General features: G+C 38.3%; 2 protein-coding genes across 2 annotated transcripts in view; one reads left to right on the top strand and one right to left on the bottom strand.

Moving 5' to 3' along the window:
- Nucleotides 1-119: 119 nt before the first annotated feature.
- ABITRAM (actin binding transcription modulator) lies at nucleotides 120-3,776 on the top strand. Its single transcript, XM_048079558.2, has 6 exons — nucleotides 120-231; nucleotides 319-370; nucleotides 2,326-2,455; nucleotides 3,198-3,274; nucleotides 3,352-3,421; nucleotides 3,490-3,776. Exons 1-6 carry the CDS (start codon nucleotides 162-164, stop codon nucleotides 3,616-3,618), a joined length of 528 nt encoding a protein of 175 aa, XP_047935515.2. The 5' UTR covers nucleotides 120-161; the 3' UTR covers nucleotides 3,619-3,776.
- CTNNAL1 (catenin alpha like 1) overlaps nucleotides 3,621-24,748 on the bottom strand; it is a 57,473-nt gene continuing 36,345 nt past the window's right edge. Inside the window, exons 9-19 of the mRNA XM_013181168.3 lie at nucleotides 23,121-23,279; nucleotides 21,054-21,146; nucleotides 20,594-20,744; nucleotides 14,501-14,538; nucleotides 10,234-10,284; nucleotides 9,988-10,142; nucleotides 8,371-8,419; nucleotides 7,547-7,603; nucleotides 7,289-7,408; nucleotides 5,098-5,181; nucleotides 3,621-5,007 (exon numbers count right to left, since the gene is read on the bottom strand). Coding sequence (XP_013036622.1) covers nucleotides 4,846-5,007; nucleotides 5,098-5,181; nucleotides 7,289-7,408; nucleotides 7,547-7,603; nucleotides 8,371-8,419; nucleotides 9,988-10,142; nucleotides 10,234-10,284; nucleotides 14,501-14,538; nucleotides 20,594-20,744; nucleotides 21,054-21,146; nucleotides 23,121-23,279 — 1,119 coding nt within the window. The 3' untranslated portion in view covers nucleotides 3,621-4,845. The remainder of the gene's footprint in view (nucleotides 5,008-5,097; nucleotides 5,182-7,288; nucleotides 7,409-7,546; nucleotides 7,604-8,370; nucleotides 8,420-9,987; nucleotides 10,143-10,233; nucleotides 10,285-14,500; nucleotides 14,539-20,593; nucleotides 20,745-21,053; nucleotides 21,147-23,120; nucleotides 23,280-24,748) is intronic.

Raw genomic sequence — 24,748 nt, 5'->3', positions numbered from 1 at the left:
TGGCCCTGAACACCCCGAGGGCTGGGGCACCCCCAGCCTCCCCGTGCAGCCCGTGCCCGCGCCTCTCCCCCTCACGGTGCGGGATTTCCCCCGCTCCGCTCCCGCCCTGCCCTGGTTTCGGGGCGGGGCCGCCCCCACGCCTGCGCCCGGCGGGCTGCGAGATGGCGGCGGGGCGGGCGGGCGGCGGCGGCGGCGGGGCGGCGCGGTACTTCACCCGCTGGTACAAGCCAGGTGCGGAGCGGCCGGGGAGGGAGGGATGCAGGGAAGGGGCCGGGGCGGCGGGCCCGCGGCCTCACCCGTGTTTGTGGCCTTTTGCAGACGTGAAGGGGCGGCCGTGCGAGGACTTCTGCGTGCTGCAGCACTCCAACAGGCGAGTGGCGGCGGGCCTGGGCTCCCCCTAAACAGCAGCAGGCTGTGGGGGCCCGGCTTCCCCGGGGGCACCCCGCGTCCTGTCCTGCGCCTCTCCGGTCACTGCTCCCCGGGAGCACCGCGTGTGGGCGCCCTGCTCCGCCCGCCGTGCTCAGCCTCAGCGGCTGCGGCGCTGCCCTCCAGTCCCTGCAGCCTCCCCTGCTGCAAGGGCTCTCCTAAATGAGAGGCGCTTCAAAGCCTTCTCCACGGTGATATTTGGAAGCAGTCTGCTTCACTTGGATTCCAGGAAATCAGTTGGCTCAATTCAGATTCAGCCCTTTCTGTTTGGCACTACGCACTCGCTTTTAATTGTGCGTTCACAGAGAGGTAGGCAGCGAGCACGAGATAGGAACCAGAGATGTGTGCATTGCTTCTCCCTTGTGCAGTGGCATGGTCTGTACACAACGTGCCCAGCTCCTTGTGTGTGCCAGGCGTCTGTGGTGTGGCTCAGTTGTTGCAGGATGAGCAGAACTTGCCTGCTGTCTGCTGCAGAAAAAGGCAGCCTTCATCTTCCCAGCTTCAAATTTCTCATCTTTTGAGGAGAGGTGAGGTGGAGACGCGTGTCTGTTGTTCGCAGTGGGTTGCCCACTGCTCTTAGGAGCTCAAAATCAAGCAAGAGCTTGACACCAGCTAAACCATGATGCTGACGTTTCCTACAGTACCTCTGGCTGGGTGCTCAGTAAAATAACCTCTTTGCCCTTATAATGGGTGGGGCCGTGGCTTGGTTTGGTGCCATTTAGGATCACAAAAATCCTTTTTGAATTGCACTGCGAGGCCTCAGCTCTAATGGCTAGGTGGCAGCTCCCAGATCCTCCTGCTCTTCGCAGGAAGCCGGGGTCAAAGAGAAGCGGCTTTTCTGGTTCCTCTGAGCTGCTGCAAAGCTTCCCGGTAATGCCGGGGCATACAGCCCGTGTTCACCGGGATCCAGCTCCCTCTTGTGGGGAGCTGCTTGCCCAGACCCTGCAGAGCTTCGGCGCTGCAGCAGCATCAGGGTGCCGGCTGTGGGCTTTGTGCATTAAGTGCAAGTCTAAAATAGGGGTGAAGTTAGGTCTCAGCTCTACAGCTGGGTTTGTCTTGAGCACTCCGGTTTTGTGACAAGAAATTCTCCACCCTTAGAAAAAGATGGGATGCAAGCAGCAGGTTAGCTAAAACCCAATTCACAGGCAGACCACTGACAGCCCCCAGCTTCACCTTTGGCTAGTCCGAGAACTGTTGCCCTCTGCTACAACATCGTCCTTCAAAAGCAAACCATGCTTTACTTCATCTTGAAGCAGCTACTTCAGCAGTCCCAACACAAGTAAATTAAATATGCGCATGTGGAGTGCAACACTGGATAAAAGCTCTGGTTCTGTGTAATTACCAAGTTTACTGTTTTTTGATGACAGCCTAGTGTCTCAAAATGAAGCGTCTTCTCTGTGGGTTGCTTTAGATCAGAGGTCAATTTCCATTCAGTTTGGTAGAGCTCACTTCAAGTAAGATGCCGTGAAGAAAGCGAGTCCAGTTTCATCCAGTAGCTGACATTTGTCTAAGTAGGAAACTAAATTTCTGTCTCATCCACAGGCAATAATCACCATAATTTCTTCATCATTAGCTCAGGTAAATAGCTTTCTGCGTTACCCTGCTCAACTCCCGTGCTGCCTCTGGGCCTGCTGAGTGACCCAGCTGCAATAAGCTGAACTACCAGCTGAACTTTCCTACTAAACTGTAGAGGGACTAAACTTCCACTGTATACTATGGAAGATCAAGTATCCAATAGAGAAAGTCTTGCTAACATTTCAGACTAGAAGCCCAAGTGAAGTCCCAGTCTCAGTTTTAAATCCCACCAGTACTGACAGAGAAGGTGGTGGAGCTTGCTTAGGGTACGTAAAGGCATGGCTTTTCACAACTACAGCATAATAATTATAACTCTTGTTGCAGAATCTGCGTCATCACCTTGGCAGAAGCCCACCCTCTTCTTCAAAATGGAAAAACAATTAAAAGTATTAATTACCAAATCAGCCCCAACTGTAGCAGACTTCAGAATAAGGTCTCTGGGAAGTCAAAAAGGGTATGTCTTTGATTTGGTTAGCTTTCATTGTAGTCTCTCAAACTGCATGAAACTTTCTGTCCTTTCTAGAATTGAAACTTAGCAAGTTACCTTTGTGTTTTATTTCAAGCCTCTCCCTAGTTAAATAATTATTACTCGAGAGAGAGAGAGAGAGAGCATCCCAACCAGGATGTTAGAGGGATCGTACAGCTCTGGTGGTTTCCAGTGTTGCTCAAACCAATGTTAATAGTCTCATAAGTCATTTTGTTGTGGTATATAGAGGGACTTAAACATCCCGTAATAGATTAAAAAAAAAAAAAAAAAACTGTTTTCACCAAAATGCCAAGGATTTGGAAACTACTGTTTTTGTCAAATAGACCTAGACAGCAGATGGCCTAGTTCAGTTTTTCCTGGTGGGTTTTCAAACGTGTAGTTAAAACTGCTTATGCTAAAGTTAACTAAGCTATGTTTTTCTCCTCCTTTTGCTTGTTCTAATTTCATTAAACTACAAATCTGTTATTCCACAACAACCAGTTATAAGTAAATTTATAAGCTTTTACAAGCTTCTATTTGTGCACACAGTTGTCATCTCTTCAGTAGAAAAGCATAAATACATAACTTGCAATGACCTGTAACTATCCCACTTCCTTGCTTTGTTCTGCAGCTTACAGACTTACGTTGCTGATGATATCTTAGAAGACCTGTGCAATTAAAAGTGTGTGTGTGTGTGTGTATATATATGTGTTATTTTTTTCAAATGCAGGGAGCTCAGTTTTTAACAGAACTTGCCCCACTGTGCAGGATATCCTCAACAGATGGAGAAGAGTACACTATTTATAGGTAAGGATATTTTCCTCCTTTTGCCCCCTACAGCCTGACATACCGTGCACGTTTACTGAATCTAACTACTTTCACAGTTGTATACGAGGGCGACTGATAGAAGTGAATGAAAACATTCTTAGCAATCCAGCTATTTTGCAAGAAAAGGTGAGAAACTTTCTTGCTTTTTATTTTCTAACCTTTATTTTACTACTAACTTCAGTCTTGCTTTTTAGCCATCAACTGAGGGATACATTGCAGTGGTTCTACCCAAATTTGAAGAGAGCAAGAGTATAACTCAGGGACTTCTGACGCAGGAGGAATACGAGGAGGTTTTGTTGAAACGTCATAATAATTCTGCATGAAGTTAATTATACAGGCATCATCTGTATTTGATATTTAATAAGTTTCTTGGACACTGTAACTTTCATAGGATTGAAAGGCCTGTGTGTCTGTTTTTAAACGTGGAACTTAAAATGCTGGTTTCGCGCAAGAATAAAACAGTCCGTTTTGTATATGAAAATCTGCTTTCTTTTTTTTTTTCCTCAATTCTAGTGCCACAACAAGCTTTTAAATAAGCACAGATTGATATTTTGGAGAATATTTGTGTTCCACAGGCTTCTTTGCTTCTGCTTAGTGCAAGCATAATACAGAAGAATCACATAATTTAGTTGTCATGTAATTTAGCTAAACTAATACAACATGGAGTTTGACAAATGCAAATTAAAAATAAAATGCAACAGGAGCCTGTATACAAAGAGCAGATAAACTTGAAAAAGAGTATTTCACACCAGGCTACGTTTTCCTAGCGTCCTGAAGTCAAATAATGCCCTTTCTACGGAAGTTTGTCATAATCAGTATCTATTTACTTCAATTTTAAATGCTATAAAGTCTACATAATACTTCAGTGGTTCCACATGCAATTCAGATTCTGCTCAATAAGTTTTAATCAGAAAGGAAGCAACAACAGCTATCTACAAATAAAGATAGTAAAAGAAAAGGGTATTGAGACAGGAGTACTAATGAGATAGAAGTATAATTTGGGAAGAATGAATCATGCCAACAAAATTAAGATTCTTTGTTCAGCTATTGCAGGAGTGTTTTTTCCTAGGACTATACTTCATTGCAGGTATAACTCAAAACTAAGGTAACATTTCAGTGCTTTAGGCTACAGCCTTTCAGACTATATTCCTGATTGGGCTTTATAAATTCATAGACTGAAGCAGGCCAGAGATGAGTTTACAGACTTCAGCAGTAGTGTTACATATCGCATATCGAGCACAAGGTTCTTTACGTGAAACGTCTATTAGCAGCATCTTTGGGTTGGAACATCCATTAAGACATTCAGAAGCATTAACTACAAAACCAGTATCGATAGCGAGCGTAGGAAATTCATTCACATTATAAAAATATATAACGATTACACTAGTTGGTGCTGTAATTGTTAAGTAATGGGACATCTATTAGATGTGACAAAGGTCAAGGGTTTTAATTCAAATTAACCTGGTTTGACTTTCCACAAATGAAAGCAAAATTGAAACTTCAGCAAGTGTTATTCTCTGGTGGAGTTCCTGCATTTCTAAGTGCTATAGTTACTTGCTCTCTAAAAACGTCATGTTTGTTACATGATTTTCCAAAGACTTGATGCCAAATGTCTCAGCTCTCCTTTCTGGAGCGTGTGCATTTGTGCCGGTTCGTATTCTGTCTTCTCTCCATGGTGGAGCAGGTTTAAGATAGCCGTTTCCTGCTTTATTCTGTATAAAATGAAGATTTATTAAAAAAAATAAGCAAACTAACAAAAAGCAAACAAGAAAAAACTAAAATACTGCAGATGAATCAAGTACCTTTCTCATTAATTTGCTGCAAAGTGGAAGAAGTTGACATAACAGAGTCATCACGTTCTTTGTTTTCTGAATGCATGCATCAACCTAAACAAGATAAGTACAGTAGAGTAAGATCACTGATTAGTTTTGTCAGGCAACTATTTAGTACATGAGATGATAATCTATTTTGAGCTCGAATGGATAACATTTGTCCTTCGTAAATATCTCATCTAATCAGAAAGTTTTACCTAGCTGTTTTGAATTTCTCTAGTGTTCATAAAACAACAGCATCCCTTCTGTTAAAGGGAGACTTGGGCTGGGAAACAGAAGAGAACAATACACAGCTCAGGAGAAGGAACTAAAATAATATAGTATTAGAGAGTAATATTATGTTTCACTATTTTTCTTCTTTTTTTTTTTTTTTTCTTTTGTCAATGTCCTGTCAGCAAGATTTAGAAAGCAGTGTGACATGTAAGCCTTACCTTGATATGAGTTACACTAAAGGTTAACTAAATCTTGAAGCATTTGAATTTAAGCTTTATGTATAACACTCAGCAGAGGTCACAAGTTCGGGCTGTTCAGAAACATTGTTTTGATAGCCTTTCAGCACTACCTAACTATAAAGAGACTGGAGTTCCCATTTAGTTTAGCTAGCGAGTGTAAAACAAACCAAGCAGTAGCTCTCAGGTGCTGACTTTGGTTTTGATTAGCTTGGATGGTTTAGCCCCTTTCAGAACTCAGCTGTCCCTCCCACGAAATTGAAACATCTCCCACATAGCTACTTGGAAACAAACACCCAACTACACAGAAAAACAGATCCTACTACTGCTCCTTAACAAGCCTGACCTCCGTTCACCACTCAGGTTTGTAGACCTACTTATGGTAACAATGCAGAAACTTTTATGGCAGCTATGTGTAAGTTTACATATAACAAAATGAGTAATAGCAGAATAAAGTAGGCGGTGTAGGGTAGACTCTTTACTTTCTGAGAAGCAAGCGTGTACTTCACAAATAGAGTCTTCGGGGTTTGGAATTTATGTTTATGTAAAGTATCAATAACAAGAGAATAACAATAATTATTACAGTGGTGGTAATACAAATTGCCTTAGTTAATGCTTTGAGCACTTCTTAGCGAGCTACACTTAACTATGGTTCATATAAATAAAGTTCTGTGGCTTACAGTAAGATAAATACCATCTCATTATTCAGCTGAGAATTCTCAGTTTCACCATGATAAAATTCCAGTACCTCTATTTATGTAGTGGGTAGAAGTTGAGGGAGATGTTGACAAGTTCCTTGAAAAATGTTCTCAGCAGTAAAAAGCAATGTAGTGGAAGTCTGTGAACAACTTTCCTTCTTTTTTTTTTTTTTTTTGACAACATCGTTGTCTTGGGAAACTCTTTACTAACAGTGAAATCCAAAACCCAAATGGTAATTTCACTATTTTTAACAATAATAAGGAAAAAAAAAGTCTTATTTATTGTACACTCTATAAGTTGATAAGTTACTGGTAAGGAAACTGTTCATTAAAACATTAATATTAATGATAAATCTGGTTAGACAGATACAGTTAGACAATATTTGGATATCCATGCTCCCTTAAGAAAATAGTCATATAAGCCTGGGAGTAGTAATGTTCAAACTATCCACCTGCAGGCTTCCATATATGCTGGGTGCCAGTGTATCGTATTTTGCCTCCTTTCAAACTCTCAGCATGAGTGAAGGGGTCAGGATAAACTTCACTGAAGCCCTGCTCTGCTACTGGGGGAAAAAAAAAGTCCAGAAAAAGTTGAACCTGTGCTGAAGAACATCCTTTCCTAACACAGGATACTGCAGTAAATGGCTTCGGCTACAGTGACCAGTGAGACAGTAGACAAAACATTTTCATCAAGAGGAACAGTTCTTACTGTTCTTCCTCTATACTTTGCACATCAGCTTCTCAAACCATGTTAAGTGCAAAATAGTTTACTTCAAGTTGAAGTAAATTCCTCTTCTACATAAGGAACGGCAACAACGATATATTGCATAGCAGAAAAATGCTTTTGCAACATAAGATTTTGTACTTGTTACTTTTTATGGACCTCTGTCAGTCGAAGAAATTCAGCTGTTATTAACTGTTTCATGTTTTATCAGGAGCATAAATTAGTAAAATACCATATTTTAAAACAAGTTAGGTTTTATTTTCAGGGATGTATATAATTTTTTACTTTACCTTTGTAAATATGGCACTTTTACCCTGAACAGAAGCTTTTGCTGTTACTTGGAGCTGCTTGCACATAGGGATCAGTTTTTCAGCTTCCAGCAGAAGCAAAGGTTTGTCGTCATCGTGTATCTGCAGTATGTTTTAAGAAGACAAAACCACTCTGTGTTAGACTCCAATATTAAGTTAATGGAGAAGACAAAACAACCAGCCTTTACGTAGTATCATTAAAATCATAAGCTGAATGGCTTTTCAGTTGTCATACGTCACCTGATCAGAAAAGGCTTGAAAAGCCGAAGCAAGCTTCATGCCCTCTGTTGCAAAAATCTGAAAGTGGAAAAAAACACGTTAAAAAAAAAAAAAAGTGAAGCAAATGAACCGCCACTCCTTTTACCTTTTGTTTTAATACATAGTGTACTCTAAAAGGGTAACAGGAAATATTTGTGCAAGTTGCATACATTTATAATTAACAAGTTTGCAGTGACTTCTGAAGTAAAAACCTACACTAACGCATTGCCATTCTCCCACATAAGCAAAGTTTTAAAAGTTTTTCCCTTTACATGCGAAAAAACATGTTTTGAATTGGAGCAGCTTACAAAAATTTTGTGGTTAGATGATACCCTGTCATGTTTGCTTTCTGTCCTAACGCAGGTAAGCAGTCTCCTGTTAAACATACATACCGTAGAAATGTCACATTATAGTCCCTCATTTGGTCCCTTGTCTTTTGTCTGTATTATTCATATTTTTGCATCTTCTTCCTTTCCCAATAGAATACTGCTGCTCAGATTAGGATAAGTATCTGTAAACACCATCAGGGACTAAACTAAGTGACACAATGAAGAGTACTATCGCACTGAAGGCCACTATTTCCCATTCCTAACTGGAATCTCAGTTTAAGTAATGTCTTAAATAAGGTCCCACCAGAGCCCTGGAATGTTAGCTTTCAGAAAGTACCAGAGTTATGCTGTTTAAGAACTACAGTTGCCAGTCAATTTCTGATACTCTGTACTCATGTATAAGGAATCAAAGAGTTAAAGTTGCATTTTGTTCTTCATTCAGAATCCCTAACTCCCAGTTCATTATAAATGTATTACCTCTGCTTGATGAAATAAATCTTGAGTAGTTTTCAGAAGTCCTTCTCCTCTGTGGAAACAATGAAAACGGAATATATGCCATGTATAGACCGCAGAATATTTTGCTGACTGCCTGTACAATTTATTTTCTCTGTCTCTCACACAAACATAGCAGGTGTGGGGGAAATGGGGACACATCTATAATACCAAAAGGCAGGATGTGATCCCTACATCCTTGTCGGATGGTTTGTACTATTACCTATCTTCTTGATACATCTCTTAATGCCTACTCTCTTAACATGCTCCATGTAACTATTATAAATAAATAAATACTTGGCATCATAAATGTAACAAAGCATCTCTGCCTAGGTATTTAAAAAGCAACAGTCAGAGCTCTTTCATTAACACAAACCTGCATGCTGCAGTAGCAACACGTTTTCAGTAGCTAGCATTCTAACGGTTTCCTCCCATTCTATTTGAAAAGAAGGGTACACTGATATACTCTTTGAAGTGTGGGCTCTAGAAAGGAGTCTTATTTCATTTATCGACTAGAAAAGAGGTTGTGTGCTCCCCTCCCCCTGTGCCAGTAACTAAGCCTCTGTTCTTTTCTAGAGTGAAGTATTTCTGCAAAACACAGAAGGACCTGAAAATTACAAGAATGAAAAAGGGCATGCTAAAATCTTATCAAACGCAGAATATATTTAGCTATTTAAAGTAGAAAATCTACCAGTAAAGACAGTGAAGTACTAATACTTAGTGTCTCATAGCTAAGAAAAGGGACTAAGTTGTATTTGAATGGTGACAGCGTGATGCTTAAAAACGAACACACGAGGGCGCAGAATGAATAGTGGACCACAGAGAATTAAGCTATAAAGCTAGATAACACCGAAAGAGCTTTTGCAAAGAAAAAAAAAATCAGTTACTGCTTAAAATGTTTTACCTATCTATTAAAGCACTCTATCCCAGAAAGTCTTAGGTCTTCCACTTATGTAAGCATTAACACCACTGAACTGTAAAATTCCACTCTTTTGGAAGATGTTTCACAGAACTTATTACAGAAGCCCCATTTCACAGTATTACATAAATACTTCAGTGACTAGAGCACTGCTGGGAAATTAGACAGAAGTTGCTCAGTCCTCATCAGCTGAGCAAGGACAGAAATCTGGGTCTCTGGCATACTGAATAATACTGGAATACTAGGTGAGATTAATCTCTAATTTTTCAGCAAAAAATCCTAAATTATTCAAAGAGGCTGGCATTGTGCAGACAAATTTCAGAACACCCTTCAGTACAGCAAAGATCAGTAACTCTGATCTGCAGTAATATAACTGTGCATTATTTCCCTTAGTTTTGAAAATATTTAGGACCATCCATCTTAAAATATTTCCCTACACGACAGGTCTTTAATTAGTTGTTATGCAACAAAACAGATGTTTAGCACTTAAAAAACAAAACAAAACACTAGTTTATTACTAAACAGTTTAGAAATTACAATTTATAAAATACAAGGATAGAAATTAAAGCTGCTTTCTGACCGTCCCCCAATACTTATACTCTGAAAATAAATTTGCCTTATTTCTTATAAATGCTTCGAATTCTATTCTCCCCATTGAAACATACTGCATACAGCATAATTACCTGGTAAATAAATACATGGAGTAAGCCATACTTGACATGCCTTGCCCATGTTGCACAATCTCATTCTCCTGATCCTCCCATTTCTCTGTCTCAGAGTCCACATCAGATGTGAGCAGGTGCAGTTCTAATCCAAGTTTTGCAATTTTTGCCTGTTCCTATAAATGGTGACAATATTCATAACACATGAAAATACTTTATTCAGACATGAGGATTTTTTTATATTTTTTAAAAATGATGGTGTCTTACCTCAGTATCTAGTTTGACTGGCTTTAATGCTTTCAGATTTGCATTATGCTTCTGTTTCAAACAAAAAAATAACATTTATTAAATAAAAAGAACTGGTAATATTTTTTACAAACAAATTAAAAAGAGATGGCTGTATACTCAGACTGTGCAGGAAAGTTCCAGCATTTCAGACAAACTTCTCAATAGAAGCTAAGAATTTGTTCCGATTTGACTGTTCTTCTGAAATGGCAAGTGCAGACAGGGTCTGTGCCTGCAGACACAGTAAAGTTTCAAGGAGAAGACCTCTTCCATAGTTCTCATGCTCATGTCTCTTCTCTACTACCTCACACAGTACCATCTTTTCCCCTTATCTTCAAAATCCTGATTAACAGGTATTGCTAAATAGTCATAATCAAGTACAACTGTGCTGATTTTCCCTACAAATATGACACTGCTGTGACAGTGACTTGGTACTAGCTGAACCAACTTCCAAGCTGATCTAGGGTACAACCCACGTAAATGCTGGCATGACAACATAGCTGATCATTCTGTCATTCTGTGTCAGTTTGCTGAAGTAGATGGAAACAAATATTGAAATTCTGAAGTTTTTTTTCTTTCCATCTCCTATTTAAGCCACAAACTATCTAAAATATGTTTGACTGCAAGCCAAATATTGTCTCAGATTAAACAATTAGTGGTACCGATGTGAGTGGAATACTTGATAAGACAGAGCTTGCAAACTGCATAACGGATGTACACAGTAATACATGATTTGTTGTAAATTAATTTGCATGTAGAGAGCAGCAGTTTCAGGCTTTAACTTCATGTGCTAATGCTGTCACTGTGAAAAGACAGCAGAAACTAATAAATATGGGAGCCAGAGTCCACACTGAGAAACTGCACTGGAGTGCAGGGAAATGAAAAGAGCAAAGCTGGTGTTGTAGCTTGGAGAGGTAAGTGTCAGCCACTAGAGGAGGTTGGATGACAAAGAGTGCAGGATTGAGAACCTTGCCTGAGAATCTAAAAAGAGCTGCTATTAATTAGTAGGAATACTCAGGCAAATTAAGCTAAGGAATCCCTGCCAGAGAGTGAAGAGGGGGAGCACTACTCATTATGAATAGCATCATAAATAAGCCCCAGGTGTGGTCTCCATCTCTGACTTGAGGAATCTGAGCAAAAATAAAACAGTACTGTTAACTTCCTACTGCAATTTGCTGCTCTGAGTTTAGCTGTCATGTCATTTCTCTTTCCCATCCCCAAATTTTTAAACATTCTGGATCTTAATGTCTACCCAGACTACACGCTGTAATTCTGCCTATGTATTACAGATAGGACAAGCTGATCTCATAGCAAAAGATTTAGAAAAAAAAAAGTATGAATTGATGCTCCTACTTGTCATTTAAGTTTGACTACATTGTATATATCGCTGTTCAAGAAATATTAGTTTTAAGGCAGAGTCTTAAAAGAAGAAACAAATACAAAACCAAACTAGATTCCTATTTACATACAAACTTTGGGCTACAAGATACAGCAAAAATTTAAGCTGCTGAGTGAAGGGTATTCAAGAAAACCAGCACATATTTCTTTATCCACAAATAACTAAAGAAACCTCAAAGTGTTTGTCAACTTTGTAGTTTTCTCCACTCTAGTGTTCACTCGCACTATTTGAATAGGAAAATTGGTAAAAAAATAAATAAATAAAAAGCACATGAGCAGTTACCACTCAGCTTTTAAAACATGATTTGACATCTAATAGTACAGAGGAAAATAAAGCTGTGCATTAAGCGCACGTGAATCATCACCATTGTTCTGTGCTCAACTAGGACACCATGGTCTAGCATGCCATTCACACCAACAAGCAGCACTGTTGCAATTAAAGGTGGAACAAAAAGGTAAACTAATTAGATCTCCAGGAACAGTGTGGCTTTGTGGAGGGACAGCTTTGGCATTAGCCACGGACAGCAGACCAGCTCCCCCAAACCTATGCATCTTGCAAAATTCAAAAGACAAAATTCCAGAAGAGAGCAAAGTAGAACTATTTAAATCTTGGGAAGAAAAAAAAAAAGTATTTTTAAAAGGCATACAAACCACTATGTGGGAATATCACTTAAAATGTTTCTTCAAATGTTGGCTGAAGCTCAGAAGCTATGTAGCTTAGTCAAACCGGAACAATCTGACAGGGACAAAAACCCTACCAGGTCACCAAAGCAGTCTGTTTTCCAGTGCCAGTATTTTGTGCCACAGCTGTGAAATTCACCTGTGGCAGGTGGGCTCTGCTCCTCTTCTTGGCATAAGTCTTGCTGAGGCTTGTGAGCCACAGCAGGCCTCAATGCGATCGCTCCTTGAACTGGGCAGCAACAGGGCCCCAGGCAGAGCTCATTCCCATGAAATCTCTTGTGGGCAGTAATGAAGGAACCCGAGTTTGACTACAAATCAATCACTTTATCTAATAAATACTGAGCCTCATCTCTTTCTTCTCCATAACCAAAGGAGAAGTCATCCTGACACAATCCGTCTTATCTATGGAGCGTGGTGAAGCCTGACTTTTGCCTCACTCCTTTAAGGCCTGTTGTTTATACGATACAGGCCTCGGATGGTCGGGGCTCCCCTCCGATCGCATCGGGGCCCTGTGGTGTGACTAACTGACAGGGGCACAACTAAGTGTTAAGAGGAGGGGGGCTGTACAACCTGATTCCTATACAATTTGGCCGATCTGAATTCTGGAAAATTACTGACCAAATGACAGTGGCCTCGCAATCCTACAAACAGTGATCCCAAACAAGAACTCTTAGAGGTCTCCAGGGTCCACAGCAGGCTGCACCCTCAATTTTCCCCAGTGCTGACATGCCTCTCAGGGTACCCTGAGGAGAAGAGCACCTCAGGGCTGACTCCTCAAGGAACAAACTCATCCGCAGACAAATGCCAGCAAGGGAGAAGGGTGAGTAATTCACTCTAGGGAGGTATTTCGGAAGCACGCAACTGGATTTAGAAACACTGCTTCCCCCCCAGTACCCTGCAAGTAAGTCTCAAGAGAACCTTGCCATTCAGAAATCTTCAACTAAGTCACTGTTCTTATTGTAGCAAATTTCTTTAGATCATTGTGTTAATTAACTAATACTTAGATACTGAACAAGTGCTGATAAAATCACATAATCTAACTTTATCTGCTCTAAAGGTATATAATAAATCCTTAATCGTTGCTACATTACAGTTGTGTAAATCTAATTCCACAACATCACCCATGCTCACCCAGCCTACAATTATATTCTATTTAAATCTGCAGGTTGGATTTATAATGGATGACCTTTTCTCTTACCCGTTTCTCATTAAGGGTCAGAAGTATAATATTGTGTTTCAAGTCAAAGAATTGCACAACAGAAGACATGGAGATAGGTGATTATTTCACACCCAAATTCCTCAACACTACTGGTTAAAGAGAGAAAGCAAGGAGAGAAAGAAACAACCCAGAGCTTACTGTAACTTCTGAGATCATTCTTCCCCTTCCTCCTCCCAGTGAAGGGATTCAGTACGTAACAAGGAAGTTAAATGACTGATTACAAGGTTTAGGGTGTTTCCTAACGTAGAAACACTCTCAGAAAAAGTAATGTCAATTATTCAGGTAAGGGTATTAATTACCTCACAACCAAACCTGGACATTTGGTGTTGCTTTTTTTTTTTTTTTCCTGCATTATAAACCTTTAAGATCAAATAAGGAAATGAGAACCCATTACTTGAAGAACCTATGATATGTTTAACCATGTCCATTTCTTCAAAATAGGTTAATTCAGAGAACAATACCAAAACGAAAAGTCAGGAGTACCAAGACTTATTTTACAGTATGTTGAGTTTATTCTTAGTATTTTAATAGTGACCAGGCATTTATTATTACACAGCATAGGAGTCAAGTATGTGGTACAAAATGTCACATTAAAAAACAGAAATTAAAGGTCACCTACAAATTTAGTTATTAAAACATATTACATGACTAGTTACCCTAGTTTTGAGTATGTTTATTATTCAGTTAGTACATGTACAAAGTTTGGTATTTTACTGACAGTCATCCAGTCAAGATGCATGTTAGAGCTTAGTGATATGGTTTAGCGGAGGACTTGTTAGTGTTAGGTCAGAGGTTGGACTAGGTGATCTTGGAGACCTCTTCCAACCTAGATGATTCTGTGATTCTGTATTACTAAGATATTGCTATATCCTCATTAAATGCAATATGGAAAGAAGTCAGTCAGTTAACAGAGTGTATAATGTATATAAAACAGTCCCAAGAGCAACTTACCCCTGGTCTGGGCAGTGACAGGTAGACACGCTTCTCTCCTAGGAAGAACACACATTTACACCAAAATTTGTATGCAGATTTTAATCATCAGACCACATGCCTTACTTCGTCCTTCCTCAAGTTGCAGTACTACATATAAAAGTGAATTACTTACCTGTAATTTGAATATTGCAGAGGAATAGCACTCTATCTTGTGTTTTCAGAGAGAGACAAGCTAAGAACTTCTGTTTAGATTTTAGCTCTCAGTAACTGGCACCTAAGTATCTGAACAGCTTTACTCCTTAAGATTTCTAGTCCCCAGCGTGCAGTCCCGCATAAGAAACTCTCTCCGGTGACTAGTAGCTATCCACTACATGCACTCATGTTGTTGTTGCCAAATACAGAACATACTGTTGTAGTTACATGTAAGGCTTTTCTTGGCCTTGGATGGTATAAAATTTGGAGTAGGCAAAGTCAATAGTGAGAGAGATATAAGAAAGCTATGGCGTTGTTTTTTTGTTTTTTTTTGTTTGTTTTTTTAAAGTAACAACAATAAAACCCCTGTGTTGTACTGTACTATATGTATCCCATGTGCTCTGTATTTTATGAAGAAAAGAAGTTCTGTACCATTTTACACATTTACTAAATTATTTCTTATATCCCCAGGACTCTCAGTTATTCCAAGTCCAAGCAAAACAAGTTGGAAAAAAAAAATAAAAAAATTTTACAGGTATTAACTGAAAGTGGATAAGAAGAATTTATTGGCAGGTAGAAACAAAGACAGGGCTAATAGCCTACTATTAGAGCTCCAGTTACCAGACAATGTAAATATCAATAAAGACTTACATTTGTTACAACAGATTCAGGAGAGGAAAGTCTGCTAAATAAAAATGAGTAAATAAATAAAATCCTCAGAGTTAGTGAAAAATAGGTGTGTCCTGAAGAAACAAAGGACTGAGATAACGGATATCGGTAACATATCTGCATGGAGATAATGCACCTGGACAACCAATAAGCAAGCAACAAAAAAACCCTATCATTGTTATTTCCTCCTCTCGTATCAGCTCCCAAAGAAATTCCATTTTGAGTGCTCAGAGGACAACTCTGTTATACACTTAGGATTTTTTGAAAGGATGCTCTTTATCTCCTGGCACCACAGAAAGATCATGAGCTCCATGGACATGAGCTCCAATGGACTTTTAAAAAACAAATTTCAGCAAATTGACAAGTATCCCACAACCCACTTGATAAGTATGGGAAATTGAATTCTTCTTTTCTGTGATCACCTCTGTCTTCTCTAGCCAGTTTTACAAAAGGATAAACTATCAGGGCATAAGTTGCCTAACTATTTTTCTAAGAATGCAGAGTTATTTAGATATTAGTTGCCTACACATGCATCCCAAGCACACCAGATTTCTAAATAAAGACTGACAAAAATTATGCGAACCACTTTACCACGTCCCCTGTATCAAAACAGCTAAACGGGATGCAAGAAATCATGTAAGAAGTACCAAGAACAAAAGCTAAATGCTGTAACATAAAAAAATCTCCTTAACCTTATGTAAAACCATTTTGCACCCTGTTAAAATGAAAAAGAGTTCAAAAGCCCAGAAAGGTTTGACATAGATGGAAAAGAAATACGTATTGAGAAGACAAATGCAAAAGAGGTGAGCGTTCAGAATTATGCCAACTGAATTGAAAGTAGTACTAAACAGATATAATAATTAAAAAAATACTTTTGCTCATCTACCAATTCCCATTATTTGCCTTTGGAAGGTTGAATTACTTACCATATTCAGAAAGAGGAAGGATCTGCCTATTTCTTGGAATGTTAATTAAAACCCACCCCCACTCTGAGTGGACCCACAGACATCATTCCTTTCAGAAGCACAGATAACTCAAGCCAGAGATAATCCTCCTTCATCAGAAAATACATCTACAACAGTATAAGCACAGAATTTATATTTGATTTCATTAACAGAATACTTTTTTTTTTTTTTTTCAGGTATTTAATTTTCATGTTTTGGAAGTCAGATCTAGGCTAAAATACTAAATGACTTTCTGCTATATTATGATCTTCCTTTCACTTATGCCAGCCTGTCTTTGTTTTCTCTAATGGGCTTTCTGTAATGTAGTTTTTAATGTAGTTTTCCTTTTTTTTTTTTTTTAAATAATTTTATTTCAACCTCCTTACCTTGCAATCTTCCACTTTCTAGTGTTCTTGTGTTTCTAGTAGTTCTAGCCCATGTTTTTCCTTCCAAATTTTTGAAATTTTAACTTCTAAATCATGCTTTTGACCTCATGTCTTACCTGTGAATAGGATAGCTACGTCCCTACTTCACCTGTCTATTCTTAGAACTCTAATTTCTAAATTCTAAAATTAGGATCTGTATCCCCTATTCATCAACTATGGCCTTCCTGAATCCTAACGGTCATCACTCCTCTCAAATCAAGTGAGCAAAATGAAAGGAGGGCAGAAAAGGAAGTTATCTCATAAATCATTCTCACACTTACAGACAGGTTACTAGGAAACAATCAGGGGATTGTTTGTATTCTTTTTCAACACGTTGAAACCAAAATTTATAAGGGGGAAAAACTGACTGGAACACTGGCTGACACCCAACAGATTGGATGCTTTCTTTAGGTGATTCACCTCAAAGAGCAAGAACCTGAGATTTAAGTATAGCCTGAACTAGGTATTGCCAGCTTTCTGCATAGTCATTGGAGAGAAAACGATCACCTCCACTGGCTGAGCCAAATCACCCATTTTTTGTGATCCTCCCTGTAGAGGTGCCCATCACACAGGCTGCCCTTAGCTCAGACTAGGTAAGGCTAACACTACGCAGAACAGGTCTCCTCACCATTGGATTATATGAGGTTTTAGGATTAACAAAGAAGGTCCAGCTCTACCTTACTTGACAGTTCTACACAGCATAGAGAGATTTGCAAAATGTACTTGAAAGTGCATCGCTCCCCCCTTCGTACCCCCCAAATGTGCCCACTTCTATTTAGGCATTTTTGGTGCGATTCCATTTCAACTGAATAAAAACCAAGACTTCATTTCCAACCTAAATTTTGCTCTCTATCCATACGAATTTTGAACCTCGTTATCAGAAATACCTAGTGTGCTGGTATGATGAAAGAAACACCGGATAAAGAGTTATGCAATTGCTTGTTAAAAAAACAAAAGTTTAAACAAGAGAATCTCCCATAATCATAAAAATGCTTATTTTATTAGATGTGTCCAGCACATTTAGTCACCATTCAGTTTCTTGCCTCTTATACTGTATTCTGTACTCTCTTACAAAGCCAAACATTTACATTAGTGGTACAAAAATACAAGTTTTTAAACGAAGGAGAAAAAATATATATATACACCTTCTTACTGTAATGCTATCTTTTGTTAACACACAATCACAATTCTACTAGGAATAAAGCACTTGTTACATTGTAGTGTAAAATGAAGGTACTTTTTACCAACCTCAACATTAAGACAAGTAGCATGAGTTACAAGAAGAGTAAGTAAAATCTTATAAAATATTGTGAAACTCCATTGTGTTTGGAGCAAGAATGGCATTCACAAAACTTTTATAATCTCTTAGCAAACAAATATTTTAGTCTAATTTATTAATTGGGTTATCTGTAGTGTTTTCTAGAAGAAAAAATGTTGAAAGTGGTGAGGTAACTTTAGGGTATTTTTTGAAAGCAAAGAGGTGAGGGTAATTTGGGTGGGACTTTTCTTCTTTCAAGAGTCGCCCTGAAGTCCAACAACAGAAAACAAGCAAAGAAAAAAAATTGTGCACAACACAGAGGAAAACTGTAGAAAACCAGTGGATATAGGAGACCAAAATTAATTCCAAGGAGATAACTGACAGTTAATATGAAACCATCCAGATTCACTGAGAGAAATCCCTTACTAGAGATAAATCCCTTACTAGGCTGGGCCATGCAACAAGCAAAATGGAGACAAGACTTCTTCAGCATCTTTTAAGATCTTTTAAGACCCAATGCACCTAAGGAAATACAAAGTATACAAGGTATGCTCATTATCTTACCAGAGGTGGTATCAGAGCACTTAATGCTGAAGACCGGGGAAACAAGAAATACTAACTGACACAGACTCATCTACCTACGCCAACCAGGAAAAACAGTCTTCACTGCACTCAGGCCCCCATACCCTATACTCTTTGCCATGCTCAGCAACAGCTACCCATCTTCTTCTGTCTCCTACAAGCAACAAAGTTGGGGAAGCTTTGTGAAATGATGCTTTAACGAAATTGGAAAACATGCATTTATGGAAAACGTCTGTTATCTGCTGACAACATCCACAATAGGAGAGAAAGTTACTGACTAAAGGAGATGCTGGGAATATGCCATAACACTTCAAGAACTATTTGTTTTGAGAGCCAGGTGTATGCTTTACTGTGGCTGCATGGTTCTTGTCCTAATATCTTTAATTACATTAATATTTATACGTATAGACACACACACACAGATATAGAAAGGTTATCAGTCAACTCTGCTAGATCATTGCATGAATATGAAAAAAATCAACTGCATAATCAGCCCTGCAAATTTCAAATTTATTGCTATTAGAGCAATACTGTGTTTTTAATTGTATTATATAAAATTTAATGCTATGTTTAGGGAAAGTTAATACGTCCTTGGCTCTCAAAACAAAAGAAAAAAGACACTGAAAGTTAAAAGGCCCATAAATTGGATCTCTGATCTAATAGATTGCTACACATCTTCATATAGCATTCCAGACTAAGGTGGAAGAACAAGTAAGATAACAATCACATATTTCTCACATTCCTAATAAAGTGTGCTACCCACAATTATTGCAAACCCATTCAGAATTTCACTATGTTTTCCTTTCACAAGTCTTCAGGCCAATACACACATCCATCTAGCAACCAGCAGCAACAATTTAAGATATCACTGCCCTGTGGTTGCTTACTTACTGTCCTCACAACAAATTGGCAGAAAAGAAATATTTGCATGAAAACTCAATCAAATATAGAAAATTAAACTTCCAAATTAAACTCTAATACTGAAAAAGAAGTCTCATGTTAATAGCAAGATGAAGTACTGTATCATTGATAAAGTGTCATCTAACCTGAATAAGTAGTTACTTTTTTCTGTATCTTAGGTACAAAAAATCGAAGTCCCTGTATTTAACTAAATCTGAACTTTTTAACCTGAGCAATATTCTTAGAAATACGAGACATTCAGTATTATTATATATTACATTCTATGTGTATGCAATTATACTTTAAAGACTGAAACAAACACACAGCCACAAGAAGTATAACATCAGGCTACAATAAACACATAATCTGAAAAAAAAATTACGTTAAATAAAAATGAAAAATAAAAGGTTTTTTTTTTTTTTTTTTAAGATAACCTATGCTAAAAGTAAACACAGATCTGTCTCGTCGTTCTCTTCTACATGTTGTACAAATACCAATAAACTTACCAACCAAAGAAAATATCCCAAGATTGTGCAGAGTCATCAGAGATTCCATCCAGGAGAAAGGACAGCAGTTTAAAAATCAAATAACTACATTCACTACATTATGAAGTAAATACAATGCAAGAATGCAAGCTGACAGTACAGAATATATTTGTATATATGTTATCCAGAAATATAGGAAATGAATTAAACATGCCTCACAAGTTATACCTTGATTGTCATGAATTAACATGTCCTATTCAAATCAAAAGGTAGGATGAAAGCCTTAAATCACTAACATTTGGGCACCACTGGCAAAGAGTGGTGTCGAATACTTTTGAGTACTTTGAAAAGTTCCATTCAATTTTGCTGAAAGTAATCACCATGCAGGAAGTTAAACATTCTTAATTTTACACAAATGAGGCCTTTAAATTTCTGGCTATGTTTTTCCTTGAAAAACATACCCTAATTCGACATCTCTACAAAGTGAAGAAGATATTTGTATATTACCGCCCAGATTTGACATTGCTGTATGGGATATGGGACAGTGTATTGTGCTCTCGTCTTAAGAAAGCAACGTTTCTTAAATCACAGCTAAAATTCTTAGCCTTCATTTGTTTTGGAAACTTAATTTTTCTATTTGTACATAGCATTCTTACCTCTTCTTCCTTCAAACACATCATTGATTTCTCTCAACAGCATAGACATGTCACTCAGCTGAGACTCCCAGGCCTCACAGAACACCTCCAGATTTTCTTTTGCAATCTTGCTAGATGGATGCAATGCCAATGTTTCTACAGCAGAAATTATCTGGACAGAGAACAAAATATTTGCTATTGGAAGACATCCTGATAAACAGTGTTGCACATGAATTCACAAATGCCTCCACAGGCAAACCACAAAATTTAAACCGTTACTATTTTATGTTTATAGTGTATTCATCTGACACTTGCAGGTTTGATGATCTTCCTTGCGCATTATTTTAGCCAACACCCAACACTGAATTGTAACTCTTTCTCAGAGCTGCTTTGAACAGTTTAACGTGACATCTCCAAAGAATTCATGCAAGTAATTTTTATTTACGTCCAGTTGAAGTGGCTAGATAAAAGCTAAGCATACCTGTGGGCCAGTGACCTGAAAAGTATCTTCTGCATGTATGCATGTAATCTCAAGGGGCTCTGTTCCAGAAACATGCCTCAACAGGCGACACATCTAAATATATATATATTTTAAAGAGAAAAAAATGGTAAAAATATGGTTTCATTAGTAATGAGAAAAGGCACACACACACAAAATTACTGACAGTCCTGTCAGAAACTTACTGGGGACTGTACAACTTGGTGTTTCTCAGGGAGCATTTACAATAAAGAAAAAAAATCCTGGCTTGAAAGGTGCAGAAAAGTCACCAGGAGAAAGAAAATTCTTTAAAAAAATCATTCCAACAACAATTTCACACATAAATATACCTATGACTTAATAAATCTGAAAGTAATCAGACATCTACAGAACCTGGAAACATTTTGTAACATAAATGACATCAGCAAAACAGGCTTATTCAGCAATCATCAACTATGTGGAAAATTTAGGCTTTTATCATCCAGAGGACTGAATTTGAGCAAAACAGTGCCATATTCACGTAGGGAAGAAATATTGTTTACTTCCACAGTAGGCAAAAGGTAGCCACCTATCTTTTTGTAGTAAGATTAAGAGTGAACTTTGGGCTGAGGATGAACACTGAAGATTTCAGATCAAAAGAAGAATTTATAAGACAGATATAGCACATACTAAACTAACTACACCTTGTCCATTACCAGAAATGCTCTAAGGCCTAGCTACAAATACTATTTTACCTCGCAATAATGCCTGGAAAAAATCAGCGTCTCACTAAAAGAGGAACACTAATTAGTCACAGAAGAAGGGGACATTAAAGCTGAAATCAAAAATGACCAGAGTTGATCTGTTAGTCCCTGAAGTTCAAGCATGTTGCTTCTGCATAGTCACTATACTGGGATGAATTCTCAAGCCCCATATTGAATCAGAAATTTTTAGAAATTGAGTACTAGGTGTCACATAAGTATAGCTACCAGTGTCGCCACGTTCCAGATCAAAATAATACATATCTTTTTGTATCTCCTGCTGGTGCAGTTACTTCTGCTCCACCTTAAGACCATAGCATGTGACAGAATTTGTAAAAGTGAAGCAAAACCACGTATGCACACTCTTATTTTATTTTTAAATAGTTGGAATTATTCAAAAGGTTTTCTAGCTTACTATGGAGAAAGATAAGGGAATTAGGAAGTTCAATTTAAATAGATACTACAATCTGTCCTCTGACAAATTCAACACACTAAAAAGTGCATAAATGCTAAAATTCCAGAAACAGTCCTAAATATTCCTGGCACAGGAAGCTCAAGTCTCCCTCAGTCTATCTCAGTGCTCCAACACTATCTTAGCAAGCCTTGCTTTCAAACCACTTGCTTCTTCATGCAACTCAATACATCTACTTAACACCACACATCACAAATGTGGCAGGCAGAAAGGCAATCTTCATCACCTTAGAAAGGAACAACAACAACAAAAATAGGCCTTACTCTGTTGTTCACATGTATGAGTACTGACATACAAAACTGTGGATGCAATAGAACCTGCAGTATATAAACATTGCTTTTCACAAAGAAGACAAGATTTTCTGTGATCCTCTGACTGACAAAAAAAAAATCTTCAAAACAGTGAAGTTCATTGGACTGAGGAACTTAATCTTAGGTTCTCAGCATTCTTAAAATAAATCTTTGGGTTCAGCTCTTGCTGGATAGCCGCTGCTTGAAGAAAAGGCTATAATCTCTACTTGGATCTAGAATCCTACTTTTTTATGAATACTTTAGCCCCAAAAGATACATACAGATACGAACAAGTCAAACAATGAATTTAACCGCAGACCTGACCCAGGAGGAGAATTGGTAAGACTGTAAAATGTACGCTCCCCTTCTAAACAGCCATATTCCACAATTATACGCCTGGCTCAGACCATACCAAGAACACCATAAAATTCAACAGTATGCTAGGAAAAAAAATAGTAATAATAATAAACAAAAAAACAAACCATATCCTTCCTAAAAAATAGATTAAGACAAATCCAGCCACTCATTTGCTATGTGTCTTATAAAATCAAAGCAACCGTGAACTCACCTCGACAAGTTGTTCTTTCTGCTCTGATAGCTTGCAAGTATATTCTGCTACAGCTTCTAGATTTCCTTCTACTCCTGTTATTTTTAATGCTTTGAGAACCATATGATCTGTATGGTATTTTAGAAGATCTGCTGCCAAAGATGTTGCTGCACCGTGGACCTTGAATAGCATTAAAAAAAGGAGAGATAAACCTTGGAAGGAAAGAAATGCACCCAGTATCAAACTGAATCAACTTAAAGATCAAGTGATTTTTTCAAGAAGCAAAAAAATTTACTGCTATGAAAGCTCATAGACAGCCTGGGGCTTTAATTCTTCAATTATTATTCAAAGTACAAAGATATATAATCCACTGCACTCAAAAACAACCCAACCAAACATGAAGAGAAACAAAAGAGCAGCTGGGTAGAATCAGGACATGAGATTATCACACAGCTGCTTTCTGATGATGTTACAGCTGGAAAAAAACAGGTGCCTGAACTCGTGGGGCACCAAGTTCAGCATAAGCATGGCACAGTGACCACTCCTCATGAAGAACACGTATTAACAGAACCAGAACACAGCTACAGCAACTGAATTTATAATACATTAGAAATTAAGTTTCCATCAATAAATTGCCAGTGATGAGAAAAAAAAAAAAGGCTTGAAAATAATCCATTGGCTTGTGACACAGCTTTAGAAAAGTAAAAAGCTCCTTTTCTGCAAGGAGCTCCCCCTTGAAATGCATCCTTAAATCCAGACACTTTCAGACCCACGGATCTGCTCAAATTGTGTTGTTGAGGACTCTGCTTGACAAGAGCTATCAGCAACAGCTGCTGCAAGTTCTAGTGCCTAGTCATACTGGCTTTACCTATGCCCTGTAACCAGCCCCATTTTAAAAACGTGAGTAGAACAAACACAGCATCCTGTTTTAGAAATAGCAGAGCATTCTTTTGACTGCTGAGTCTTGTAATATTCACTTTACTGGATTGCATTGAATATACAACACACTTGGCTGTTCCAGAAGGTTATTTTTCAAGTTCTTATGAATACAAAGACCTTGATAATGTGATGGTGGTGAGCCTTGGCTGTGGATAGAACAGAATGTTTTCTTGAATTATATGTATTTTTTTTCTCCTTTGGACTCTACCTGTTTTCCTCCCTTCCCCTACGTAGTACTATGCAGCATCATAGAGTCATTTAGTTTGGAAAAGACCTCTAAGATCATGTAGTCCAATACTTAACATAGCACTGCCAAGTTCACCATTAAACCATGTCCTTAAGCTCTACATCTACAAGGTTTTTGAAGATCTCCAGGGACGGTGACTCAACTTCTTCTCTGGGCAGTCCATTCCAATACTTTACAACCCTTCCAGTGAAGAAATTTCTCCTAATGTCCAACCTAAACCTCCCCTGGCACGACTTAAGGCCATTTCCTCTTGTCTTACCACTTGGTGCTTGAGAGAAGAGACCAGTCCTCACCTCACTATAGCCTCCTTTAAGGTAACTGTAGAGTGCGATAAGGGCTCCCCTGAGTACTTCCTATGCAGTCCAAAATTAAGAGGTTATATTTGATTCTCTCTCTTTTTTTTTTCTTTTTCTTTTTCTTTTTAATTTAATTCAAGAAACCTGAATTGCTTCCTTAAAACCTT

This window comes from Anser cygnoides, chromosome 2, assembly GCF_040182565.1.
Source record: "Anser cygnoides isolate HZ-2024a breed goose chromosome 2, Taihu_goose_T2T_genome, whole genome shotgun sequence".
NCBI classification, from domain to species: Eukaryota; Metazoa; Chordata; class Aves; order Anseriformes; family Anatidae; genus Anser; species Anser cygnoides.
Note: the sequence above shows the minus strand (reverse complement) of the source record. Positions and strands in the feature narration are given on the sequence as shown.

Excerpts from the sequence above, each read along its gene's own strand:
- ABITRAM (XM_048079558.2), top strand. The coding sequence starts at position 162 with ATGGCGGCGGGGCGGGCGGGCGGCGGCGGCGGCGGGGCGGCGCGGTAC. Across the intron at positions 2,456-3,197 it reads TCTCTGGGAAGTCAAAAAGG|GGAGCTCAGTTTTTAACAGA; the intron begins GTATGTCTTTGA and ends TTTCAAATGCAG. Across the intron at positions 3,422-3,489 it reads CAGCTATTTTGCAAGAAAAG|CCATCAACTGAGGGATACAT; the intron begins GTGAGAAACTTT and ends CTTGCTTTTTAG.